Raw genomic sequence first — 16,912 nt, forward strand, 5'->3', positions numbered from 1 at the left:
GCATACCAGCCAGCCAGCTGGGCCAGGGGTGACAATGATCTCAAGTCCCCAAAGAATTACTAGGTTCTGCCAAGGATGGCTGTCCCGCAGAAATAAAGATTGACTCTCGGGAGTTCCTTATGTAATGAAATTATTCAAAATTGCATTTGTGAGAAAATTAAAGCTAAACTGAAAATCATCTTTGACCAGTATTCCCAATCCTGATATAATCCTGGTACCTCTCTTAATCGCCTTGATCAGTTTTATACTTATAGATAATTCTCTCCTTTCTGTACATTTGTAAGTGCGTTTGTGTTTTATATACAGATACAGTATGGCTGGAATGTGTCTACGAAATACTTATATTGGGAATTTGGTCCTTAGTGAAGCAGTGTTGAATGGTGGCCTTTAAATTTTTTACTCTTTTTCTCCTTTGTTTTTCAAGACAGGGCTTCTCTGTGTAGCTCTGGCTGTCCTGATGCTCACGGACCCCCTTGGCAGTCTGGGATAGGAAAGTTATTTTAGTGAAAGGGACTTGCCTTTCCTACCCCCACTCCCTGCCCACACACCCAAGTGCTAGGCGGTACCCAAAGCCCGCTGTCCCTTCATGTTTTGCTGAGCCTATTCCAGACTGCCAAGGTGGTCAGTGAAGCAGACTTCTTGTAGTTGCAGATGGTAGAAAACAAGCCAACATAATTTGGGATTAAAATTAAAATAGTTATCTTTATGTTTATGCATATGGGTGGTTTTGCCTGCATGTCTGTCCAGATACTGTGTGTACAGTGCTCATGAAGGCCAGAAGCGGATGTCACACCCCGGGGAACTGGAGTTAAAGATGATTGTGAGCTGCCAGGTGGTGCTGAGAATCAGTCCCAGGTCCTCTGAAAGAGCAGCCAGTGCCCTGAACCACTCAGCATCAACCTCCAGCCCGGGGTTACCATTCTTATCAGAGCAGCTTCAGACAACACCTCTGAATCAAACTCTGCCCATGCAGCAGGACCCTGAAACCCCAAAGGAAGGCAGGGTGGGTCAGCGTGCCCTGTTGATCTACCCCACGGGCGGGTTTCAAGGGTGATTGGATGAGCAGGGAGAGCAGGAGGAGGTCCTGGTGGAGGCATCCCTCAGTGTGTAGGGCTCTGCCCTACACACTCAAGGCTCCTCGCTTCCTCTCAGCACTCACCTTCCGGGTGGGGGGGCACGTTGGGCTTCTTCACTCCCCACCTTTCCTGCCTGCTCAGAGGTGGGGTACCACCCAGCCAAGCAGATGAAGAGAATGCCTAGTCCCACATATAAGCTTTCCATGCACCCTAAGGAGCCCTCGATAATGTATGCAGAGATACAGTGGATCCCTGATAGCACAGGGACAGCAACAAAAGTGATGCATTCCTGTCCAGGGACACTGGAGCAGCTGGGGGACAGCAAAGGCAGCTGTAGAGGACATGGCTCTCTCCCTCCCCATCTCTTTCCCACCCTCCCCTCCATCCCCACCCCCCTCCTCCCCCTCCCTCCCTCCCCTCCCCCTCCCTCTCTATACCTCCTATATTCCATGTCTCAGGAAGAGAGAGTCTGAAAACAAAGTCAGGAGGTATACACTTCCTGGTCTTGGTGACCGGCAGTGGGCTACCGGTAGAGAGGCACACAAGAAACACACCTCACAGCTGAATAATAATAATTATTATAACAATATCATACATCCAGGACAAACCCAGCTGCCCCAAGCCAACCATAAAATCCTATGTACAGTCTACGTGAACGGAGGGAGGGGCTACCCACCAGCACGCCCAGGGTTTACTTATACCAGCTTTAAGGAGGGGCCAGCCCCTCCTCCTGCCCCCTGCTAAAGCTTAGAACGAGCTGAGGACGCTGGCACTGCCAAAGTCACCCCCTTTGTGTTCAGTATGCTTATGCCAAGAGCCTAGGCTGGCCTCTCCCTGATGGGCTAGCTGTAAAGAATGGGTGGAAGAACCTACGAGAGCGGGTGGCTCCTCTGAGTTCCCCTCACACCCCTTCCTGGCTCCTCCTGTGGGCCTGCCCATAGCAGAGAGGGGCCAGGGACACTCAGGGTACAGACAGGGCAAGCAGAGAGCATGCTTGGTGTGCCCAGGCACCATGCAGCCAGCCTGGACTGTTACACAGGCGTCAGAGGGCGGGCAGCGGAGTCCAAGGGGCCCTCTCCCTGCTTCAGTCTATGGCGGAGCCTCCTGGGAGCCCGGCCTTTGGGAAGGAAGCTGCAGAAATTCTGGAAGTACCAGGTCCTCTTTGCGAAGAAGTCCCCTCTGGTCATGGGCCCCACTGCTCTGCACGCGGTTCAGCAGCTCCACCAGGCCTGGGGGCAGCCACGGAGTCAGAAGGCCCACATGGCCAGAGCACCTACGCTAATACTTCATTCTGCTGCCTGCTCTGACCACAGCCTGACCCGACCATCATATATTCCAGCTCCAAGGGTCCTTAGCCCCAGCCTTAGCGCATGCCTCCGATGCTGCCCTCGGTGATGGTGAACCCCTTCCCTCATCCCTCTGATCCCGTGGCCCCCACTGTCCCCACAGTGCACCTTCAATGTCACAGGTCTGCCGTTTCCCAGTAGAGCTACTGGCGTCTTCCACCAGCAAACTGGGGGGCAGTGGAGGAAGACGACTGTCCTTGTCCTGGGTTCTAGGCAGGCATCCCTGCAAGAAAGTGGGGTTAAGTTCACAACCAGGAGGGAGAAAGCCGAAGGTGGAAAGAGGCCGAGGTTTCCGGTTACCTGGCTGCGGCAGGGGGATGTGCTGCTGGCTTCACTCATCTTAGCATCTACAATGGAGAGCACCACTGTTGGGTTCGGCCTTCCGCTCACAAGCCCCGCCTCCTGTGCCAGAGCCACACTGGGAAATCAAGTCCCAGGGTATAAACATCCCTTACCTGGAAGGATGTCCAAAACCAGTGTCTGTGAGGCCACTGAGCTCACTAGCTTCTCCAAATCCAGCAGTTGCTTCTCCCCTGACTACAGAAAGAGGTTACCAGCCTGTGAGCCAGACCACAAAACCTCCCCACCCACCCCCTTCCCCACCCAGATCCATAGCTTCGTCGTCGCTCACCCGATGCAGAACCACTTGATCCAAGCTCAGGCCATGCTTTGCCAGGATGGGCTGCAGCGCCTCCTGCAGACGCTTGGAAGGCTTAGCTGAGATCCTCACCACACGCTCCAGGTTAGCTAACTCCAGCCTGTACAGGAGCCTAGAGCTGCGGAGTGGTGGAGACCCAGGGGGCCCCTCTCCCCAAAACAAGGTTCAGAGCTGAATGGGCAGTTTGGGGGTGGGGCTTTAGCCTGTGGGTAGAGCTCCCAGATCAATGGATGAGACCTGAGACTTGGGACAGCTGGAAGACAACCAAACTTTGGGGTAGGGCACTCACTGGAAGGTGATCCTGCTTTCCAGCCGCACTTCCTGGTCTGCCAGCACTGTGCAATCCTGATCCAGAACCAGGGCCTTCTGCGGATGCCAGGCAGGGTCTAAGGATCCCTCCCTCCACCCCAAGTCATCCCCTTTGCTTCCTCAGGTGGTTTCTGGAGTGGTACCCTAAAGATCAGATGCACTAGCCCCTGGGTAACAGAAGCCTAGAGAGGCAGATGGGGGAAGGACCGGCCAGCAGGGTTAGCCTGAGGAGACCAGGACCAAGGGATCATAAGAGTGGAAGATGCCCTGGGCATGGTGGCATGGTGGTGTATGTCTTTATTCCCAGCACTGTACTTCAGAGACTGGAAGAATTCAAGACCAGCCTGGGATAGATAACAAGTTCCAGGCCAGCCAGGACTACACAGGAAGACCCCCCCCCCTGAAAAAGGAGGGTGGGGGCACCTGGGAGGAGAGGAGGGAGGGAAAACTGCAGTCAGAATGTCAAACAAATGAAAAACAAAGTTAATAAAATAAAAGGAAAGGCAAAAGGAGGAAAAGAAAAGGGAAGAAGGAAGATGCTTGGGAAGTGGAGGGAGGCTTGGGGAAGGATCCCTTAGGGGAAGCAGGGGGAGGGGCTTGCATGGCGCAGGTTCTTCCCCTCTCCAGCACCTGTTGTTAGCCACCTGGACCTTGTCTCTTGCCTCCTTAATGCCCAGGTCGGCCCCCTGCCCCTGCGCACACAAATCAGACCAGGAAGATGAAAAGCACGTGGTGTGGTCCCAGCACACAGTAGGTACACAGACAAGGCTGCCGTCTGCACCAGCCTAAGACTTGGAGCTGGAGGGCTTAAAAGGGAGTGGGGGACGCTCCCAGACGGTAGGCCTGGCTGCGCCGCGGGGACAGGTGGGTTGTGGGTGGTGAAGTTATATTTAGCGGGCACAAAAGCCCATCCGGGCTGTTGGCAGCTGTTCTGGTGGCCTAAGAAACTGGGCAGACTCCCTCCCATTGCTGCCCCACCCCCACCCCCACCCCCACCTAGGTCCTGCAAACACCCCCTTCCCTCCCTCTGCCTGGAAGTCCTCCTCTGCAGTTCTCCAGACCCTCTGCTCTGGCCTCTTCAGCTGCTGCCTATCAGGAAACCTTCCGACAGACATGCCTGCCTTCCCTGGAAGGCTCACTCTGGAGGTTTGACCCCTGACTGCCTCTTGTCTGGCTTATCTCCAGCCTGTGCCTAGTAGACACAGCCTGGGCTCCAGTTCTGATCACATGCCTTGCCTACCTCTTGCGGTTTGAATACATTCCTGTCCCTTCCACTGGGACGGCTCAGGGGTTAAGGGCACTGGCTGTTCTTCCACAGGTGGGTTCAATTCCCAGCACCCACATGGAGGCTCACAACTGTCTGTGACGCCGGGTCCAGGGGACCTGACTCCTTCACACATAAAATGAATTTAAAGAGTTAAATGTTCACTTGCACTTAAAGGAGGCGTTCAAGGGTTAGGTTCATTGCAGACTTCTGATGGCAAAGGTAAGTCCCCCAATGGCAACTTTAGGGGTGGGCCTGTGGAGATGACAGCATGAACTGTGGGAATGAACTGTGGGAATGGAGGGGACTCCCCATTCTAGCATTACCTCCCTGAAACCATGAGAGTAGGGTGATAGGCAAAGCTGGGGACCAGGACGTGGGGTGGGTTTTGTGTGAGTGGGTATCTGAGAGTGAATGATGAGTTGGCGCTGGCATCCATGTGGACTTAGACACGGGGGTTGGAATAAGGTAGGGAGGGGGTGATGATAGAGAATGGTGTTAGAGTCAGGGTGGCCAGAAGATTAGGAGAAGGGAGGCTTGAGCTGAGGCCAGATCGTGCTCACACCTGTTCGTTGCCCACCAGGTAGACTTTGATGTCAGGCAGAGAGAGGCCTCTCTTCTCGCAGATTCCTGTCAGCATGTCTCTGATGGTGAGGCCTGGTCGAGCCAGCGCCAAGGAGGCTGTGCCATCAGGCAGATACACGCAGCAGTACTTCCCTGGCCGGCTTTCTCTCTCACCCTCTCCACTCCCAAGGCTCTTTCGATGGCTCTGGGCAAGAGCAGACAGAGGCTGTATGTACACCAGGGCGCTATACGCTGTCTGGAACACATACGTGTACACACACGTGCAAGGGGACACTTGGAGGCAAGCGCAGATATGTCTTGCTCCAGGGACAGAGGCATGCACGCTCAAACATGCGGACACTTAGCCGTGGTGGCACATTTGATCCTAGTACCCGGAAGCAGAGGCAGGCAGACCTCTGAGTTTGAGGCCAACCTGGTCTGCAGAGTGAGTTCTACAACAGCCAGGGCTATGTATAGAAAGCCTGTCTCAAAACAAAAATAAACGTGGGCACTCAGGGAAAGCTCCACTAACTAACCACACACACATCATGCAGGGTACACGTAGGCACCCACACGTGCACACACACTACCAGACAGGGTGTATTCCCACGGCCTCTACAGAGACCACTATATCGAGCATGGGAAGAAAGGTAGGGAGAGGCGATGGCTTTGAGGAGTAAGCTAGGAGAGGAAGTGTACACATCCACTGGGGATGCTGGGAACCCATGAAGGCAAGTGGCAGTGGTCCCAACAGAAAGGCCCCTTGCTCCCCTCAAATGCCGCTCACCTCAGATTTGCTGCTGCTCACAAAGGCCAGGAAGCCCAGGTCCAGACTGGCAGAAGAATTCAGGGACCCCTGAGATTCTCGCCGTGGAGCTAAGTTCACTGCTCCACCCGTCATCTCTAAGGGGAAAGTCAGCCATGAAGCAACTTTCTCTGGTAAGACCCTCCCATTTGATGGGCCTTGTTTGTAGCCATCCTGCAGGGACTTAAAGTGCATGGGTCCCTGGGCTTGTCGCTGTAGGGGGGGGGGCAGGTGGTCTCAAGAACCTACATTTTGGGGTTTGGGTTTTGCCCTCTTGCAGACTGTGGGTCAAGTATGGAGGGGGCGTTCCCAACATTGGCCCAAACGTTGTGGCCACACCATTTCTAGGGCCGGCCTCACCTCTACGAAAGGACTTGCGGAGAGGGCGGCCACAAGGGCCCTCAGCAAGCGGCAGCTGCCCCAACTCCTCCACGCCCACCGGCAGCGACTTCCCAGGCTTCAGCTTCGGCTTCTGAGGGTTCAGGAAGACTCTAGTGCATAGCAGGGTCCTAGCCCAGCACCGGGATCTAGGCCTGGGGAAGACCCTTCCTGAGACTGTCCGCAGTCCCCACCCAGCCTCCTGCCACCCCTGTCCGCACCTTCCTCGAGGTGTCGGGGCTCCCCAGGCGCGAGGAGCCAGGTTCCCGCAGCGGGCGTCCCTCGGCCTCGGCCAGCAGGCACTCTTGGTACAGCGGGGATTTGACGAAGCGCGCATAGCTGTCGAACTTCATCAAATTGAAGATCTGCTTGGCCAGCGGGTGTGGATGGCGATTGGCAACAGGAGAGGAGAGTGGAGGGCTGGATGGGGGGTCCTGCGTGCACCTCTTGCGTCCCAGGGCTTGCCCTGGCCAGCTCAAGTAGGGAAGCCCCAAACCCTGCCTCCTTAGTCCCCCTCATTCATCCCACCCCAGACCATCGTCGCTTTCACCGTTGCTCCCGTCCTGGCCCTGCATTTAGCTCTGGTTCTGCATCCAATTTTGCCCCTTCCCCTTGGGCTCGGACTGCATCCCAGCATCTGGTCCTGATGGGCGGCTCACTGGTCTCCCCTCTCTGCCTGGCCTTGCCCCTTGGCCCCCTCACCTGAAGCTGCTGTGCTCGAAACATATCGGGCCTGGGCTGGGCCAGCACCTCTTCACTAAGCCAGGCCTGTCGGTCGATGTTCACCGGGCTCAGCGCCTGGCTGGACAGGAACTCATGGTAGATATTATGGGCCTCCTGGGATAGCTGGGGAATGAGGGACCGGAGGTCAATGGGCATGTCCCGGGCTCTGGTCCCCACCCCCCTGTCCCAACTTTCTTCTCCACCTGCTTGGTGTCACTGGCTGGGATCTGCTGGAAACGCTCACAGGCTTTCCAGAAAGTTACGTTCTCTGCGCTGAATTCCTTCTTCAGGAACTCCTGGCAAGAGGAGAAAGGGGAAGAAAGGCTTCAGATGCACCGGCTGAATCAGGGGCGTATTCAAAGCCTGGGACAGACACGGGGCCAAGAGACCAGACAGACAGACAGATGGTGCCAGATCACCGAAAGGAAATGAGAAGCAGAGATGAGGACAAGGAGAAGGAAGAGTTCCCAGCTCGTCGGTGAGGGGAAGGATGCCAAAGGCAGGCTAGACGAGGGACCACAGAGGGATACAGCATTCTGACCACCCCAAGCCCTGTGTGTGCCTTCTCCAGAGCCCCCACCTCCTGCCTCTCCCCCGCTCCCCCCCCCTTACAGTGAAGTAAGCCAGACCCAGTGGGTCTTGCAGCAGCCGCTCAAAGGATAGGGCCCAGCTGGCCACAGGCTGGTCATCTGTGGAGAAGGGGCTGCTGGGGCCACTGGGGAGGCTGTGGATGCTGAGGGAGCTGCCTCGGCCCTCACTCTGGCCCTGGGAACCTGCTGTGCTGGTCAGTTCTGCAGAGAGATGGACAAGCTTTTTCCTTCCTCAGCCTTTAGCCCAATACCCATTTCAAAGCATCTACACTTCAGGGTCATCACCTGAATGGCCAGCAAGTGACCAGGAGTGTCCCCGCTCCCTTCCATCCCCTCCTCCCTCTGTCCCTCCCTCCCAGCCATGCCTCATTCACATATGCTATCACTTACCTCCATCAGAGACAGCCAGAACCTAGGAGAGACCCAAGGCAGAAAATCAGGATAGAGCTCTAAAAGGCGTCCCAAGACACCACACTGGGCCCAGCCTCCAGTGAGCTGGAACCATATTTTCGTTCTGCAGAGTCAGGCTGAATGTCTTCAGATAGTCACTACTGGCTAGGGCTTCCAGCAGGCTGTCCTGGCCCTTTCCCATCATGTGCCAACTACCGTGTGCTGGAACCTCCTCAGGGAACTACTTTCTAGTGGCCCTTGGCTTCCTTCTCTCTCAGACCTTCATAGTGAATCCAGGTATGCGTAGACTTGCCTCTGCCAGGTACTGTTCGTATGAATTGGGCACATGGCTTGCTTATTGGCTCCTATCTATAAATAAGGGGCGGTGTGACAAATGATAGCCTTCCCCCCCCCCCCCCCCCGGGAACTGTGTACACTGCATTTATAACCCTGACTATGGTACAGTAAGGGCCACACCAGTCTTGTCCTGTTCCTGTAGCTAATTGCACGTGTTTCTCCTTGGAGTACTCAACCTCGGGCATGGCATAGGAGGCTATTTTTGTGGCAAAGAGTATCGTCCATCAAACTTTAGCAGAACAGTGGCCAGGAGAAACTCCTCTGGCATTCGAGCTGTGGAGATCCAGGGTGGGACTGGAAGCTCTCCATTTCTGACAGGCTTCTGGGCAATTCTGGTGCTGGTTCAGGGGCTATGACTTGAGTGGCACTGTCATTCAGATCAACCCCATTCTGTCCTACAAGGGGCACTAACCCTGGCTTCTCTGGGAGTCTCAGTCGCTGGTGAAACAGAGCCCCCTCCTCACCTTGGAGTAGTTCTTGCAGTGGTTTCTTTTGGAGTCTTCCCTACCTCCCCAGCAGCTCCCCATGGACTCCTACGCATGGAGGGTGGACTCTCCCCTGGCTTGGTTCTGTTCTGGGCCCTTTGTGCCCTACCCCAACATGTCATTCCAACCACACACAGCCAGTTTCCTGCTAAAATCTGTCTCCAGGTGCTCCATTAGCCATTCAAACTCAGCCAGTCCCGGATGGACACCTTTCTGTCCCCACTGTAAAAGTCCTGAGACAGCTGCCTGACTTTTCATCACCCAGCACCTCCGGCAGGTCAGTAGGCCCTGTCACAGAGCCTAGGAAAGCCCATCCCCCGTGTTCTCCACTCCTGCCGTTGGAGTACCTAGGTCATGTGGCATTCAGGACTGGTCTGTAGGACACTATAGGATATTATTTGACCTGTTCTTTAAGAGTGATGCTCAGGCTATCGGGCTATGGTGAGCATCTTCTCAGAGTAGCAAGCTTGGCTAGCCCCAGCAGCCAGTGGCATTCCTTACAGGGGATTCTCATTACTCTCAAAGGACTCTAGGACCAGTCTGACACATCCATGTTTGGAGGCAGCGGGAAGCGAGCAACACCTAGACTGCTTGATTTCAAATTCCCTGCTGTGTGCCCTTGGGAAAAATACTCAGCTATCTTGTTACCTTAGTTTGTCCTCTCTAAAAATTGGGTAAATAATGGCCCTGACTTTAAAGGATTGCCTCAGCTGAATGAGTTAAGCACACAGGAGGAACTCAAAAGACCTTGTGTTTAGTGAATGTTCTAGAACATTACAGCTACTGTTGTTTCACCAGTACACGTGGCTGAGTTTGCCACCCGGCAAGTACAGCAAAGAGCACAACTGTGTGCTCTCGAGACAAAGATTCAAATCCCAGCTCTGCTTTTTTTCTTGTTTTACAACCTTGTACGGGGGGTTGAACAAGAGAGAATGTTTCCAATTGCCGGAGCTGAGTGAGAGGCTCACTTCCCCAGCACACCACACTCCGAGCCCACCTCTGCCCCTCCACACTCTACTTCACACTCCTCAAGAAGACCCATCATTAGACTCATCTCTCCCAACCAAGGTCCTCACATCTCTCAGCTAAGGGGGAGAATGTCCTGATTCCTAGGCGCGGGGTCCGCGCAGGCCACCTGCTGTTTTCTTCCTCAGCACCTGCCTGTGCCTGCTGCCTCCCTCCCGCAGCTGCTCCACAGCTGAAACTTTGTTCCTAACTTAGAGCCTGTGCCTGCTCCCCCTTAGCTCTCCGGTGCAGCCCCCCGTCCCCCCCCCCCCCCCAGTGCATGGCCTTACCCTAAAGCAGCCTTAGCCTTTGTGTTGCCCTCCAATCCCAAATCAGGTAGCTCTCTCTGGGCAGGAGTCCTTGACATAGCCAAAAAGGGAACTAAAACCAGATTACCAGGATTTTGTTTGGCCCTCAGAGGTTTTTCTTCTATATTATCTGTAATTAAATGTCTGCGTCCTTAAGCAGGGCTGGCTCCCAGGTTTCCTCCAGGCCCTTCTCTCTCCACTGTTCCACCCTGGACTCCATTCCTTGCTTGCCTCAGTACCGTTGCTGTTGCCAAGTTACAGTTAAACCCCACCTGCACCTGACTAATGAGCCCCTCCGACATCATTTCCCTCCCCCTCACCTCCACCCGACACTTTATCAAACTTCTATTTTCCCCACACCCCTACTTCCTGTTTTGCTGTTTCCTCTGCCCAAGTACCTATTCCTATAGCCCCCTGGATCCCTCCCCATCATCAGTTATCACCAATGCTGGTCTTCACCCTTTCATTCCCCCCTCGCTATGCCCTCTCCTGTCGGGGCCTCTCATCGCTGCAGCCCGGTAGCTCCTGGAGGGCAGGTCTTGTTGGGAAGGGAGTCTGTCTGAAATCCCTGCTCCAGGGGAGCCCTCTTTGACCCTACACTCAAGCACCCTTAAGACTCAGATGCTGGCTCGGGTGCCTGCTCACGCTTGGGCGCAGCTCTTCACCAATCTGCTTCCGTGTCACCTCCTGGGGTCTCTTACCCCGCAGTAGAGGGGCAAAGGTGGGACAGAAATCTAGAGCTGGGAGGGAGAAGGCATGCTGTTCAATTCTTGCTCAGTCATTTGCACGCCTGGAATAACCGATTTTCCTTGAGCCCATCTTCCCCTGGGGAACGTGAGGCTCAGCACCACCAGTCCCCACCCCCGGGGGGGGGGGTGGCTCTGAGTCTGAATAGGACACACCTTGGCCAGGGAACCACCTGTGGCAAAGTGGGATCCAGAGCCACAGCTATGACTTGCACAGGCTCCAAGGCATGGGGAAGTCGGGTTCAACAGAGACCTCAGTTCTCACCTCTGCCTGAGGTGCTCTATTGAGTGAAAGGAAGAAGGGGAAGAAAGGATGAGGAAGGGTGTGGCGGCCAGTGACACTCCCAACCAAGGAGGTCTGGCTTCAGTGTGTCATTGTTAGGAAGTGGCTCCGAGGGAGCTGCTGAAGACACCACTGAGGAAGCCATCTCAAGTTTCCTGATCCAGCTGTTACAGGCAACCAACCCATATTCTTACTCTACCCTCAACATCTCTGCCCCCTGCGTCAAATGCTATTTCCGTTTTCCAGGTGAGGAGCCCAAGAGAAGCTGCGGAGCGGGAAAGTGGCAGAGATGGCATTAGAAGGCATTTGCCTGTCAACTGCAGAACCTGGAGATGCCACTCTGGCTGGCCTCACACTCCCTGTGTAGACCTGGCTGACCTCTAACTTCCAGGGATCCACCTGCCTCTGCCTTCCAAGCACCGGTATTAAAGGCATATGTCACTGCACCCAGCCTTGCCAATTCCATTATAAATAGAGAGCTGAGGTCCAGGACTTGTAGCCCTTGGGTACAGGTGGGCAAGGCCAATGGAGGTGAGGCCCAGTGACTCCCTTCAGGCTGAGACAGCTCCACAGGGTTGTCCCCAGGACTTGGCCCTTCTATGATGTACCCCTGCCCTGCCATCCATGACCCTGAGTTGGACACCAGGGACGTGACACATGAGCGTCTTATAAGTCTCTTTGCCAGTGTTTGTTGGGGGACCAGCACTGAGTTTCCAGAAAGAGAACAATGACTAACTCGAAGTTAAACGAATAGACTCCCTCAGGGTGTGTCCATCCACAGCAGCCTATGTTTTCCTATATGCACATCCCCTCTCTAGCTTGTGACTCCCACTCTAGCTTGCATTCCCTTTAAGGACCAACCATCTCTACAGTGTTGGAAGTTGATGGAGAAGATGGTTTCCTTGCCAGGCTTTCTCCATCCCTGACCTAAGCTCAATTTTCCCAGTAGACCTCATTCATGTCTTTTGTGCCTCACTAAACTGTGGCAAACTGTGGCTAACTGTGGGCTGCTTGGGGGACTGGGACTTGGGTCGTAAGTGCTAAGCCTGGGACAACCCAAAGCAGCCCTGAGTGAATGAGTGAGTGCATAAATGAAGTGGCAGCTGGTAATGTGTGAAGACTCCTCTGGGAGGGGCTAAGAGCTCTCTCTGAGTGACAGGTCTCCTTTCAGCTGCTTGACAAGCTGAATGTCAGAAGGATAAGGCTGGTGACAGCAGGGACTGTTGGAGGATGGGAAGGGACCAGAGCTAGACAGCGGGTATGTGCAAATGACCCTTATACTCAACAACATGCCAGTTGTGTTCCTCCGAGCCAACCCCAAGAGGTAACAAGCAGACACCTCTCCATCCACATCTACACCATAGTCACCAATGCTTGCCTTCCTGTCCCTGCTCCAGCCAAGTATGGCCTCATAAAGCTGCCCATTGTTCAGCAAGTAGACATCTGTGAACCATGAGGTCTCTGGAGCCGTACAGAGAGTTCAGAACTAATCAGAAAGATGAGATAAACGTGTGACATTTACTGAGAGGATCAGGGCAGCTGTGGGCTTGGCAGGACCGGGGGCAGAGCTTGTTCCACTCTCTTTACTCTGAATGACTTTTGGATAGAGAAGCTGACACCGGGCGGACAGGCTGGGTCTGTCTCCAGCCCCCTCAGCCGGCCTCAGCTCTGGGTTCTGTCTCAGCTCTGGGTTCTGTCTCAGAAGCATCAACCCGGCTATTCTTTTGGGGTGGACTTGGGCTATTCCTCCTTGGCTCTGTGGCCAGGATACCTAGGGAAGAGCAAGCCAAGTGCCATGGCCACTCAGCGTGGGAGTGCAGGGCAGACAGGCTCTCCTTGGACTTTTCTTGAGTTGGTAGTAGTGGAAGACGTAGGATGTTGACAGTAAAGGGCTGCTGGACAAGAGATGGAGACTGGCCGGACAGTGGTGGGGCACGTCTTTAACCCCAGTACTCAGGAGGCAGAGGCAGGTGGATCTCTGTGAGTTTGATGCCAGCCTGGTCTACAGAGCGAGTTTTGGGATAGGCTTCAAAGCTACACAGAGAAACCCTGCCTCGAAAAACAAAACAAAACCAAGAGATGGAGACTGATCTTGGGAACTGGAAAGTAGGGGTGGGACCTGGGGTGGCTCAGCTGTTTAGTGAGGCTTAAAATTCTTAGAGAGGGGCTGAAAATAGAGGGACTTTGAGCTGGCATTCCTGCAGCCTTCACAGTGCTTCAAGGGTCCCAGATTCATCGTGCCGCTTAGTCAACTGGACTTTGATCCATTCCAATTGCATTTCACAGATGACAAAATAGGAAAGGACCTTTCTTGGGAAGGGACAAGAGAGCTAGAACTGGATCCCAGGTCACTCTGGACCCACAGGCTACTAGGCTGGACCCTTAGGACAGGGACTATCAGGATACTGTTTGGTCTCCCTGGGATTGTTCAGTGACTCTTCCAGGTGGGCCAGGTCCCTGATGAGAAAAGGGAGGCTCAGCGCAGCCTGTCCCGTTTGCTGAGTGAGTGAGGAGCGCCAGGAGTTAGGGGCAGCTCTATTCAGAGTTAAATAGCCTGGAGAAAGTATAAGGGGTTAGCTGCGGCCTGGGGTGCCCAAGTCTCAGCTACACACCCCTCCTTCCTGGAAGCTAGGGATAGGACAGGCAGGGCCGTTCATCATGTCCCATCCTGTGCAGCCCAAAGAAGACAGTTCTGGCAGGACGCCTCTGGAGCAGGTTGACATAGTGGCCCAGCAAGGGCTGCCCTTAACCTTATCTCGGGCGCCTAGAGCATGGCGTGAGGAGAGGAACACTGAGACCAAAGGCCTAGGGGCTTGAGCACTTGTAAGAGTGAGCGAGGGGAACCTGAGCCTGTGCTCAGTGTGCTCTGGGCTAATCCCTAGGGTTGCACCAGACTCCTAGCAGGGCATCTGGAAGGGTCCTGGGGTGACAGCACCAGGTCCCACTCTCAGCCGCTATCTGTACCCAACTTCTCCAGCCTGCTGGCAGCCCCTGAGCTCAACCCTGCCGGTGTGCCTCCTAGACTCCACCCTGGGTGTACCCACCCCCTCCTTGTGGCTCTGGCTCAGAGCCCACACTCACCATGCGCCCGTTGGGGACACCCAAGTGCTTGGGCTTCCCTGGCATACCTCCGCTGATCACAGGTCCCCGCCACGGGGGGCCACCCACCACAAGGATTGTGGAAGCACAGATCAGAGCTCTCGGGGTGGCAGGCAGGCAGTGGAGAGAGCTCGTTCTGCTCCTGCGGGCCCTCACATCCTGAAACACCAGCTCACTACCTCTTTTCTCTGCCACAGGAAGTGTCTCTATAGAAACCAAACCACAGAAAGAAGCAAGGTCTAAGAGAGCGAACGCCTCTTCCTACTCGCATACACACACGTTCACGCACACACACATGCCGCCAACGCACACTTGGTTGCACCCCATGCAAGCACCAACAGACAGCAGGAGCCTCCTTGTGCCTTGTGAGGAGCCTGGAGTGTTGTGCCTCAGTCTTGGAACTCCAAGGTTATATGTCAGCACACAGAAGTGCACGGCCATACAACTAGGCACTTTTGTGCCAGGGTTCCTGGTGACATGGGGACATGCACACTGGGTCCTGGCTATCCATATATGTGCTTTATTCAGCACACACATACCCCTTAACTACTATGTGCCAGGCTTATGCATGCTTAGCACCCTCATCCCCAGGCAGTTTGCTCATGGAGACTACTATCCTTGGGCTGTCATCTGATGACCAGATGAGCAAAGGTGTAAACACATTGCATGTGTGACCGTGTATGTGGGCATGCATGGCATGAACTTATAGGTTTTCTTCCACAAGAGCATCTAAAGCTTCAGACATGCACATGTGGAGCTGGATGTGGTGGCACATGCCTGTGATGCCAGCCCTTGGGAGGTAGAGACAGGAGAATTGGGAGGTCAGACTTAGCTCCACGAGAATCTCTCTCTCCCCCCCCCTCTGTATGTGTGTGTGTGTGGGTGTGTACATACATAGTGCCTTGGGTAGGCGCATATGACAGGCACATCCATATACAGGTCTATGTGTACTCAGACACCCCAGGGATCAGCTATGCACACATGTACCAATGCATAGGAGAATGGACCATGTACATCCATGCCAAGGAGGTAAGTCAATCTATACTCATGAACAACTCCCACCTTGGTACAGAACTGTCTTAGTTCAGACTCTATAAGAAGAATACCATGCCCAGAACTAGAGAGACTGAGGCAGTAAAGCCTTAGCTACATAGCTAGCTCCAGATCAGCCAGGACTACATAATGAGACCCTGTCCTGAAACAAACAAATGAACAAATGTTTCTGGAGGGATGGCCCAGTGGTTAAGAACACTGGCTTCCCTTCTAGAGGCCCGGGGTTCCATCCCCAGCACCCATGTGACAGCTCACAACTGCCTGTGACTCCAGCGCCAAAGAATTTGATGCCCTCTTCTGGCCTCTGAGGGTACCAGGTATGTAGGTAGTTCACAGACACATGTGCAGGCAACACAGTTATGCACATAAAAATATCTTACAGTTATAAAGAAAGACTACCTTAGACTGGGTGGCTTAAACACGTTCTTTTCTTACCATTCTGGAGGCTGGCGTGTTCAAGACCAAGGGCTAGTGAGTCCTGGCTTGCAGACGGCCATCTTTTCTCTGTGCACCCTTGTGGGAGTCCTGGCTTGCAGACGGCCATCTCTTTGCTGTGCTCACATGAGGCAGAGAACAGAGAGAAAGGAAACATGCTCTTGGCTTATAAAGAACACTCGTCCATCCCAACAGATCAAACCTCTGTATGATATACTTTCTGTCCAAAGGCCCCCATTTCCAATATTTCCAAATACTAAAAAATGAGTGGTTAGCTTTTCAACATGTGTGAAGGGAAGCATTCTTTGAAAGGAGTTTCTTTTGCTAATTTATTATTATTGTGTGTGTGGGTGCATGTCCATGTTGTGGCATAGAAGTCAGAGGATGACTTCCAGGAGGTGGCTCTCTCCTCGCAACCATTGGGTTCTGGGGATAAAACTCAGATCATCAGGCACCCTTACCTGCTGGGTCATCTCATTGGCCCCACCCCAACTTTTTGAGACAAGTGAGAACTACATGTTTTAGAGGTTTCTTTTATATGTTATTAGTGTCGTTGTTATTGTTACTGTTATCATTATTATTACGTGTGTGTAGGTGCCAGTGCATGAGGAGACCCAAAGTATCTGATAGCCTGGAGCTGGAATAACAGGCAGTTACTGATGTGGTGTCAGCTGCCTGGTGTGGGTGCTGAGAACTGAACTCAGGCCATCTTCAAGAGCAGTAGACACTCTTACCTGCTGGACCATTTCCAGTCCTGAGGCCTCTCTGTCTCCTAGATGGGCCTCCAACTTCTGGATTCAAGGAATAATTCTGCCTCTGTCTGTCTTTCCGGGCTGGATACAGAAGAAGGTGAGACTCAAGACCAGTGGTTCTCAATCTTCCTAACGCTGCGACCCTTTAACGCAGTTCCTCCTGTTGTGGTGACCCCAAACCATACAATTATTTCATTGCTACTTCTGAACTGTGATTTTGCTGTGGTTATGAATCATAGTGTAAATATCTGATCTGCGGGATATCTGATGCACAAACCTGAAGGGG

At 53.8% G+C, this 16,912-nt stretch overlaps 1 protein-coding gene across 2 annotated transcripts; it reads right to left on the bottom strand.

The window, feature by feature from the left end:
* Positions 1 to 1,631: 1,631 nt before the first annotated feature.
* Rgs14 (regulator of G protein signaling 14) lies at positions 1,632 to 14,605 on the bottom strand. Of its 2 annotated transcripts, XM_051194222.1 has the most exons (15): positions 14,369 to 14,602; positions 8,104 to 8,125; positions 7,736 to 7,914; positions 7,327 to 7,419; positions 7,103 to 7,246; positions 6,622 to 6,765; positions 6,383 to 6,494; positions 6,005 to 6,120; positions 5,219 to 5,422; positions 3,370 to 3,446; positions 3,054 to 3,180; positions 2,878 to 2,959; positions 2,723 to 2,769; positions 2,531 to 2,645; positions 1,632 to 2,305 (listed from the first exon to the last, which is right to left on the bottom strand). In XM_051194222.1, exons 1-15 carry the CDS (start codon positions 14,411 to 14,413, stop codon positions 2,166 to 2,168), a joined length of 1,647 nt encoding a protein of 548 aa, XP_051050179.1. In that variant the 5' UTR covers positions 14,414 to 14,602; the 3' UTR covers positions 1,632 to 2,165. The 2 variants fall into 2 exon arrangements, with proteins under 2 accessions (XP_051050179.1, XP_051050180.1); XM_051194223.1 differs by lacking the exons at positions 1,632 to 2,305; positions 2,531 to 2,645; positions 2,878 to 2,959 and having other exon boundaries at positions 2,738 to 2,877; positions 14,369 to 14,605.
* Positions 14,606 to 16,912: the final 2,307 nt, after the last annotated feature.

The sequence above is a fragment of the Phodopus roborovskii genome, unplaced genomic scaffold (assembly GCF_943737965.1).
Source record: "Phodopus roborovskii unplaced genomic scaffold, PHOROB, whole genome shotgun sequence".
Taxonomy (NCBI): domain Eukaryota; kingdom Metazoa; phylum Chordata; class Mammalia; order Rodentia; family Cricetidae; genus Phodopus; species Phodopus roborovskii.

Coding starts and splice junctions, on each gene's coding strand:
- Rgs14 (XM_051194222.1), bottom strand. CDS start 14,413: ATGCCAGGGAAGCCCAAGCACTTGGGTGTCCCCAACGGGCGCATG. Junction 6,495..6,621: donor GCCCCGACACCTCGAGGAAG/GTGCGGACAGGG, acceptor CTGAACCCTCAG/AAGCCGAAGCTGAAGCCTGG. Junction 5,423..6,004: donor TGAGCAGCAGCAAATCTGAG/GTGAGCGGCATT, acceptor GCTCTTGCCCAG/AGCCATCGAAAGAGCCTTGG.